This window comes from Mus caroli, chromosome 1 (genome assembly GCF_900094665.2).
Source record: "Mus caroli chromosome 1, CAROLI_EIJ_v1.1, whole genome shotgun sequence".
NCBI lineage: Eukaryota > Metazoa > Chordata > Mammalia > Rodentia > Muridae > Mus > Mus caroli.
The window spans coordinates 170,345,814-170,355,740 of NC_034570.1; the positions used below are offsets into that span (position 1 = coordinate 170,345,814).

General features: G+C 50.7%; 1 protein-coding gene across 3 annotated transcripts in view; it reads right to left on the reverse strand.

Moving 5' to 3' along the window:
* Nucleotides 1–3,715, reverse strand: part of Stum (stum, mechanosensory transduction mediator homolog) — a 57,831-nt gene extending 54,116 nt beyond the window's left edge. For all 3 annotated transcript variants that reach the window (XM_029481012.1, XM_029481010.1, XM_021168779.2), the window contains exon 1: nt 3,308–3,715. In XM_029481012.1, the coding sequence (XP_029336872.1) occupies nt 3,308–3,509 (202 nt within the window). In that variant the 5' untranslated portion in view covers nt 3,510–3,715. The remainder of the gene's footprint in view (nt 1–3,307) is intronic.
* Between the last annotated feature and the right edge of the window lie 6,212 nt (nt 3,716–9,927).

A 9,927-nucleotide genomic window follows, 5' to 3' on the forward strand; every position in this document is an offset into this window, starting at 1 on the left:
TTCCTGCCCTGCGTGAGTTCCAGTCCTGACTTCCTTTGGTGATCAACAGCAATGTGGAAAGTGTAAGCTGAATAAACCCTTTCCTCCCCAACTTGCTTCTTGGTCATGATGCTTTGTGCAGGAATACAAACCCTGACTAAGACACACCACATGATGGAGAGAAGCCTAGAGGGTTTAAAGGATGGGGCAGGTCTCACAGAAAGATGGTCCTGAGACACCTAGCAACATGGGGTGGTGGGTAGTTTCCATTCAGTTTCCCTCTTTGTTGCAAAAAAGAAAAAAAAGGAAAAGGAAGAAAGAGAAAAAGAAAGAAAGAGAAGAAAAGAGAAAAGAAGAGAAAGAAAAGGAGAGAAGAGAAAGAAAAGAAAAAAAAGAAGGAACTTGCAAGAAAGGGAATTTCCAGAAGAAAGAAAGGCTCTTTGTGTCAGTGGTCTAAGCAGTTTCTAAAGAGTGGATGCTGTAGGGAGGGGGAGGAATGTATGGAGCCACAGAATGAATTTTCCAACTACCTCTCTCAACAGAATCCTCTAACAACCCAACCCCACCCCAGGAAGAATTATCTACTGCTAAAACTCTATGTCCCTGTTTCCCTCCTAACACTGAGCAAATTCCGTTTATATTAATTCTCCTACACAGGCACTGTCTTGGCTGCTTGATGCATCTGCACATCCCCAGTGCCTGGCACAGGTGGGCGAGGCCTGCTTTGGCCCAGTGGATGCCTAGATGGATTAGAAGAAGCAGTCTGAATATTCAGATGGCTCTCGAGCTCTGAGCAAGCCAGAAGGATTAGCATATGCAGACCTGAGCCAAGGAGAGGACTTCCAGGAGCTGGAACTACCCAAACCAGTGCCTAGCCAGGGCAGTGGAGGTAGCAAGGAAAAAATACTTTCAAGGTGTATGGTCTGTGGAGGACTCCACTGCAGGTACAGAGATGAGGAGCACTCAGAAGCAGAGGCGCCAGTGTGCCAGCTACTCCACCCAGGAACGAGACAAACGGGGCAAAGCAGAGCGTGGTGGTATATAATCCCAGCATAGGGAAGGCTGAGGCACGAGTACTGCTTTGAGTTTGTGGCCAGCCTGGGCTCCTTAGCAAGTACCAGGACAGCTAGAAATACATGATAAAACCTTATCTGAAAAAGTAAAAAGAAGTATGGGAGAGAGAGAGAGAGAGAGAGAGAGAGAGAGAGAGAGAGAGAGAGAGAGAGAGAGAGAAGAGACAAGACAGGCAGAAAGACAGACAGAGTCATAAGGAGCAGGACACTATGAACCCGTTTCTTGCATGTTTTCTGTGATCAGCCTTGTGCTTTAACAGCTCACATTCCATCAACACAGTCTCCTAAAGGACCAAGCATCCCAGACTTACAGATCAGAAGCCCAACCTACCAAGAGCCTGGGATCTCCCACTCCTTGTGGGTAGGTGCCAAGGCCCGCACCCCCAGGAAACTATGCAGTAGCAACCGAGGTGAGTACTGAAAAATGCCTGGGCTGAAAAAGCACTTTTCCACATTTCATATTTCTTGGGTAGTTTATCTCTTTCTATCCAAGTTTCTTAGAAAGGTGTGTGTGTGTGTGTGTGTGTGTGTGTGTGTGTACTTTATCAGTAAAGAATCCCACAGGATTCTGATCTACAAATGGAGCTGTGAAGGAGAGAACACTAGGTCTGTGGGGTATAAAGTTTTAGAGGCAAGCAGTGTAGATGCGATCATGGCAGCGGGCTCGGGGTATCTGGTGTTTCACATGGAGGACATACTCTGGTGCACCCTGAGCCGGTGGCCCTGGCTGCCTCCTGGGCCTGGCTTCCCACAAACTCACTTCTGTCTCCAGCAGCGCCTCAGTGCACTCCTGCCCACCTGATTCTTTGTTTCCTCAAAGCCTATGTCAGGATGTTGTTATTTCAGCACTTAGAATTCTAACAGCATGCACCACGCGCGCGTGCCTTGTGGCACGGAAATTAACAGCAGCTTGCCGCCCTGCAGTAGTTTAGAGTTGGCCTGAGGACTTGGACGGTGAGGCAGGCTGCTAGAGACCTCACTCAGGGGAGAAGCCCAATTAAAGGCTCTGACTTTCTACTCAGATGGGACTCCGTAGCACAGCATCCCTCCTGGACTTAAGAGTCCAGGCAAAACCAACAGGTCCAGTTTGAGTGGGCGTGGCCTTCGAAATCACCACAGATGAGGTCCCCGCTGGGCCCGCCAGGAGCAAGGCCGTGAGAAAGGCCAAAGTGAAAGGAAAGGCCACTTCTAGTTGACCTCTGCTTTTGGGAACTTTGCAACCATGTGCAGGCAACTAGCTGGCTGGCAGCGGCAGGCTCTCTGAAGAATGCATAGGATGCCTGCTTCTGCAGCCCTGCACGCTGCCGAGGAGGGCGCCTCAGTCTCGTGTGCAGGGTCCACCCGTGGCAGGAGATCAAGTTGGAAGTGGGGGAAGGGCATGCAGGCAGAGATGGGTGCTGGAGAGAGGCGATCAAGAAAGCTCTCATTCCTTAACTTTATTCACCCTTAGGCACTATTTTGGGACAGCAATGGCTTTGGGGTGTGTCCAGACAGCCAGAGCCTAATACAGACTTATCGAGGCTCACTCTTCGCTTTCTTACCGGCTCACTTCTGGTCACATGCAGTCTAAATACACATGCATGCAAACGGAATAATAAAATCACCCCTTTCCGTCGGTGTACTGTGAAGTGTCAGGCAGAAATGCGGACACCAGGAAGAGAGACTCTGGCTAAAGAACTGTCACCTCCACAGGCTCTGCACCGCGTGAAAGCGTGACCTGATGCAGTGTGTCTCCTGAAACTGTGTGTCTCCCTTCCCCCAGCTCAACCGACTTCCCAGACTCCCTGGAGCCTGGTCAACCCCATCACAGCCCTGAGTTCTTCCTGTTCGGCCTCCTCTCCTCCCAAAGTACTGGGATCACAGACGCGCTTGATAGGGAAGAAGGGCCAAGATTCCACTCTTCTGGACAGTAGCCTAACCTGGAGCCAGTGAGCCGTCGGATCCCTGCTTGGGGCTCCAAGATTCTCTGTCAATTTCATGGCTCTTCTCTGCCTGGCGGCCTCCGACCCGCTTGTGGGTTGGAGACACCACCACCACCACCCCCAGTGTGGTACCTCTTCTCTAGGATGTCCACGCCACAGGCTTCAGCCACCTGCTAGATACCAACCGTGGGAGCACAGCCTGAAGCTGGTCACATCCACGGGTCTCAGCCAGTGCCTACCTCTGCCCTGCCTGCTCTCTATCAGGCAGCCCAGGTCGCAGGGACCGCAGGGGTTAAAGGGGTCACAAGGGTCGCCCACACACACACTTCTTACCCAATCCCGGCACGAAAGTGTTGAGGAAGAGACAGATGACAGCCACCGGGAAGGGCATGTAGGGGATGGCGGCGCGCAGGGGCCCCTTCTTCTCGCGAACCTGCACGACCACTCCGCTGGACGACGATGCCCCCCGGGGATCTGCCGCTGCCACAGCCGCCGCCGCCGCCGCCGTCTCGGCGTCTTTGTGCAAAGGCTCCATGGCTGGACGCGCTCTCCAGGAACCCTGCAGCCGCCCCGGGCACCAGGGCAGACGGCGGCCGGCTGCGGGCTCCTGGATGCGCGCTATGAGCCCTTCTCAGGAGGCCAGTGCGCTCCGGGTGCTGTGAGGCTGGCGGAGAAGCCCGCCCTCCCGCGCTCCACGCCCCCACTCCGGGCGGAGGGCGGGAGGGGCAGTGTGACACTCTGTGACAGCGCTCCCTCGCCCCTCCCCTCCGGGCCCCTTCCCCGCCCCCTCCACACCTCTCTGCAAAGCCCTTGGTTCACCAGCAATGGAGACCCCAGCAAGGGAAGAAAGCGCAAGGAGAGCGCAAGGTGGTCCAGGTACCCAGAGGGATGGATGCGCCTCACCCTCCTAGCACAGGTGAACTGAGAAGGTCCTGGAAAGCTGGGCGTGCACTAGGCTGATTCAGTTGGAAAAGCCTCAAGGTTGAATCTCTCTTCTGGAGTGTGCATTTAATGCTAGGGAGGTGGGGGCTAGGGACGCTTGGAGCCTGAAACCTAGAAACACTTTGCGTTTCGAGTCACGGAGAAAAAGCAACGAGTCACAGATGCTGATAGGACTGGAAGCGAGAAATATAGCTTACAGCTTTATAAACCCATGCATGTCTGCAAGAGATGTTCCCTTCACGCGCCCACACACACACACACACACACACACACACACACTGTCTCACGTATAAGTTCACACACATAGAAACGAAAAATGGAAAGGAATGCTTGCTTGAGGGAGCCACGGAGCCGGTAGTGGGAACTATGCCCTGACCAGCGTGCTGCGGGACATCTGGGCCATGGTGAAGATGCGGTGCGCCCACAGCGCCCCCTGGTGTTAACGATGCACCGGTGGGAATAAGCGAACGGGCTTGGCAAGAGTCCAAACCAAGAGCCTAATTCAGTCTTTTCAATAAGACCCTTCATCTATTCCGATGAAAATGACCTCCTCTAGCGGGGCACGGTGCTTCATGGCTGCAATCCCATCCTTGAGAGGTGTAGGTAGGAAGCTCCCTATCAAATTCAAGACCAACCTGAGCAAGACTACACTTCTAAATAGATAAATATTTTAAGTCTACAAGGTAGACTGCAGGATTGTAGTCATTACAATGATAGTACCGCAGAGCCAATGACAAATATGGTGGCTGGGATGTGCTGAAAGTTCGAAGGTTCTGGGACTAGGACCTTCCCATGCAGCCAACTGTAGGGGAGTTATCAGTCACTAAAGCCCCTTCCAGAAAGTGATGCAGGTCAAGATTTAATGACCAACGGAAACTTCTTGTAGGTGTGTTTTATTTTAAATGTTTATCACAGCATCCTCTGTTGGGCAGCATCCCAAACTCTTAACCACATTCAATGTCTGCCTTAACTGTACAAAGCATTACATAGTACTGTGTTTTCTAGATGGAGCAATTAAAGCATAATCATCCATGATAATGTGGAGCAGGTGATCCCTTTCCAAAACCCATATGCATAAATGACATTTCATCTAAAGATCCCGAAACTAACCTCCATTCTATGAATTCGCAGAATACCTGGATCTCTTTCGGGTTCCCTCTATCATTATTTGTCTCTGAGGAAAATGAACCCAGAAAGGGAAATAGATTTCTATTTCCCCAATTTCCTGTGACTATCTTTGTCACACCCAGGCAGAGCCTTGTGGGTGCCAACACACGGGAGCCTGTGATAGCAGGGGGAATCCAGACCTGCAGTAAAGCTGGACCTGGAGCTGCTAAGGTGGGCAGGAAACAGGTTAGTGTTGGGGGTGGGCAGAGGAATTGGGACTTTATTGTCTGGGAATCGCTGACATTTTAAATGGACATAGGGCGTCATAGGTGTTCTATTTATTCCTACAATGTAACAAGTGACCCTCGAATTGATCAGCTTGACATGGCCGGTTTTTGGTTTGTTTGTTTTTGTTTTGTTGTTTTGAATGATCATACTCTACAGTGAGAACATAAGAGAGGCGGCTTTTCCCCCCTCGGTTGTCTGCAGATCTGTAGCTGGGAAACTCAAATGGCTGGTGGCTGGAACTGTGGGGACCACAAGATCCACTTCTAAAAATATTCTCAGGACAGTGGCATCAGGGAGAGAGTTTGAAAGCTGGTTGGCCAGGGGTAGTCCTTCATGCCACCTCCATTGTCCACATAACCTGGACGTTTTACATTAAAATATGCCCGCCAGTTTCTAAGCGAGAGCTTGCTGAGAGGAGCCGTCCTGAGAGTAGAGACTGCAGAACCATAATAAGTATCACCGCCACTTCTCCAAAAGTTACACAGTATCCTTCTGCATCTCTCCCTTAGGCATTCAACCAACGACCCACCCAGACTTAAATACAGAGCAGCCCTCCTAAAACCAACATTATGACTATATCAGCTGGGAAGATCTCTTAGCCAAGTGAGGAGGACAGCTAGTGAGGATCAGGTCACATGCCCACAGGAACTGAGGTGAGATGAGGACTCTTCTTGACCTACCAGCCCAGAGAATGGGAGAGACAGCTCCCAGATGCTAATTGGACAGAACGAGCAGACAGAACGGAGCTGCTGTGTTTGAGCGCACATTGCTCTCTTTTCTGTTTGCTGTGATCAAACGCCTGACATAAAGCAACTTTGGCACGAAGGTCATGTTTTGACTTATAGTTTAAGAGAAAAACAACCCGCCATCCATCGTGACAGAGGGAAGGCATGGCGAGAGGATCACGAAGCAGCTTGTTGCCCTGGTTAGCTGGTAATTGATTACCCCAAGGCCCACACAGCTCCACGCGCTCACTTCACTCTGCATGCCCGTGCTCTTCCCACTCTCCTTGGAGTCTCACCTTGCCACACCCTGACCCATTTTTTTTTTCCTCCAGCTTTTAGCTTCTGTTCCTTTTCTATAACAAGCCAGCCTCACTCAGCCAATTACTTGCTGGCCCACTTAGCTCCTAATAAATCTATTAAGCTGTAATCAATGCTCAAGCATCCTTGAGACCAACTCTCTTGATTAGACCTGGTGGTGATTAAGTGTGAGGGTCTCTGTAATTACCACCGAAAACCTGAACAATGAGTCAATTTGTTTGGCAGTGGGAGAAAACAGCTCATCTAGTCAGGCCCTGCCCATGGAAGTGTCTGCCATCCTTCTCCTGCACCCCAAAGGCTGAAGATCAAGATCGTAGTAGCTTCCAAGGAAGCAGTCTTTGAGATGGATAAGGAGCCTGCAGAATTCTAACCTCATTACTGGTGTGTTGGTCAGTTTTCTATCACTGTAGCAAAACACCTGAGGCACTAAGTCTGTAAGCAGAGTTATTTTGGCCTATGGTTTCAGAGGGTCCAGTCCATGATCCATTGGCCCTGACATCTCCCCTTGTGGTGGGGACTGTGGTGGGGCATACTGGCCAACGAGAACAGAGAGGATGGAGTCCCACAGTCCTCTTTGGGAACATAACCCCTAGTAACCTAACAAATCTGACAAGTGTCTTCCTCTTAAAGACACCATTACTGCCCTGTAGTGCCAAGTTAGGGACCAAGCCTTTGGTACATGGGCATTTAGGGAAGATTGTAAATCCAGTAGACAGTGGTTCATGTACAACCACACAACAGTGGCACAAGCAATATCCTATAAAACAAAGCAACGAAGAACTGAGACCATAGTTCAGCAGAGTGCTTGCTTAGCATGCATAAAGCCTAGGATTTGACCCCAGTACCACATAAACCCAGCACAGTAGCATATACCAATAGTCCCAGCACTTGGGAGATTGAGGGAAAGAGAACCAGAAGTTCAAGACTATCTTCTCTGATGCAGAACGACCAAGACCTGCCTGGGATACCTGAGACCCTGACTGGAAAAAAAAAAAAAAAACGAAAAATAAGAAAAGAAAGCAACAACAAAGATATCTGAGACAACAGGTGCTGGGTGGCACCCACAAGTCACCGAGGATGGCACAGCAGAGACTAGCATATTAGTGAGCTACATTCAAGCCTTGCCCTGCAACCCCCCTGGGAGGCTGGGTCCTTCAGCCCCTAACCAGCATCCCTGACCAGCAGCTTGAGCTGTCCAGCACAGCCCACACACACACACCCTTTTCCTACCTCACGAGGCAGCACGCTGGCCCCAGCTGCTCTGGCACGGGTTGCGTGGTCCCCGGCTTCCTGTGGTGACACATGGGGACATGAAGCTCTGTTATTCTGGCAGGCACCACAGACTGGTCTCTCTCAGCATCTAGTTCCTGGCGTAGGTTGTTTTGTTTCTCTCTTAACCACCCAGCACGTATGTCAGTACCTCTGTGTCTTGGCAAGGTGGGGGAAGGGTGCTGCTATGCTGCAAAGGGAGCCAGGGTACACAGGGGTAGCCAGGATGCTCAGGGGTAGCCAGGATGCTCAGGGATAGCCAGGGTGCTCAGGGGTAGCCAGGGTGCTCAGGGGTAGCCAGGATGCTCAGGGATAGCCAAGATGCTCAGGGGTAGCCAGGGTGCTCAGAGGTAGACAGGAAGCTCAGGGGTAGCCAGGATGCTCACGGGTAGCTCTTTCTGCCCTGTTCCCAGAACCCTTAACACCCCTCAGGACAATTGAGACATTCTTGGGAATCCTAGCCATGGCTAGTCCCAACCATAGATATGTCCTGAACTTGTAGAGGGCACAGGAGACCTAACACTGAGGACAGAGTGAATTTTGTCTGCATTGGTGCTGACATTCCAGGAAGGACCCGCCTCTGCCACTCACCAGCTTTATAACTTTGGCCCAAGCTTACATTCTCAGAGATTTAGTATCTATGTTTCCAAAATGGGGCAATAATAGTACCTGCCCTCTAAGGCCCACTGGAGAAAGTCACAGAAGCTAAACACTGTGCTGGCCCCTAGGGAATGCTCAGGTAATGACCCTACTACCATAATCGTCTTATTAACCCTTTAAAGAGGAGATAGGACAATGCTCTTAGTACCAAATATCTGCAAAACAGCATTATAAGTGTCTGGTCATTCGCCCTCTGAGGTGCCAGGAGGTAGAGGGATAATCCTTAGACTCTACAAGAGATGCTCTCCTGTGGAATGCATCTAAATAGTCTAAACAGAGTGATTAAGAGTAGCCTTTCAAACACCCAAACACATTTGACCAACTAATAATGGCTGTCTTTGTCTACCCAGTCACTTCTTCAGGAGAAGGCCCTGGTGGTACTAACACACTGCCTCCTTTGGGAGATTCAATCCCTGCTCCAAGTTACCTTGACCAACAGCTAGGAAGAAACTATAATGGAGTAAAATGAAAAACTGTGTCTTAGGTCACTACAGAGACGATGGATTAGAAGAGGAACAAAAGGTCACAGATAGCCAGGCCTTAGGGCATCAGTGCCTGGATTCTTCACAACAGATAGGGAAAATATACCCCTGGATGCCTTAGGACTCCCACACCCTAACAGTCAGTCACATCCTGTACGACCCTGCTCTGAGCTGGTCAGGCTGTTGTAACTTGTACAATAAGGCAAAGGAGGTATTGCTGAGGTCTCAAATGAACTCACTTGAGTCCATCTCAAGAAGATTGTCCTGGCTGGGCCTGTCAATCAGATAGCTACCCTCAAAGAGAATCCCTGAAGATCCCTGAAGCAGGGATTCTCTGAGGAGCTGGTGACCTCAGATCTGAGCAAGGCTGCTTGGATATGAGCTCACTCACACTTGGAGGGACCTTGGAAGTAGCCTCTTCCAAAAGAGGAATGCAGTGGCAGCTAACTTTGTGTGGCAACTCAAGAGACACTGGGATGGATCGAATAAGGAAGAACCTGAGGGAGTCTCAGACGGCCAGGTTCAGGCTCTGGGCCTATAAAACCAGCCTTAGGACAGTCTGTGTCATTTCCAGTGGCTAAATCTATGGCAATAAGAGCTGTTATGGGGTATCCTGGAACACCACAGGGCTACAGAAGACAGGTATGGACCTTAGCTTGTGTCTTCTCACTGGGGGGGTGCTACACCCCTGGACTACCCATTCTGTCTCATCTCCAGATGGAAAGGGATGGATCTGTTGTCTTCTGGGATTTATTACCTGAACCAGAGACCACCAGAGTTCTTCCTGAATCCCACTGCCAAGTATCCAAGTAGGGATTTAGACCAGAGGGACCAGTCTTCTCATACAGACAGGGACTGGCTGCTGATATGGCATAAAGCTACAGATTCTTTAGTCAGGTCTCCCAGAGGACCCGTACCTTCACCCCTAAGGAAGGGCCACCGCAGCACTGGTCTGCAGGTCTCTCACCACCTTTACCTGGATGGAACCCAGGGCTTTGCATACACTAATTTCGACCCCAGCCATGCCCCTACCTCAGGTAGACCAGTGCCACCCTGGGCAGAAGCACCACACTCCCCAGGACTATACCAAACCAAAGTGCAGTCTGTGCATGTGTCAAGGTAACCTGGACCTGCCCTACCTGCCCCTACTTACCTCAGCTAC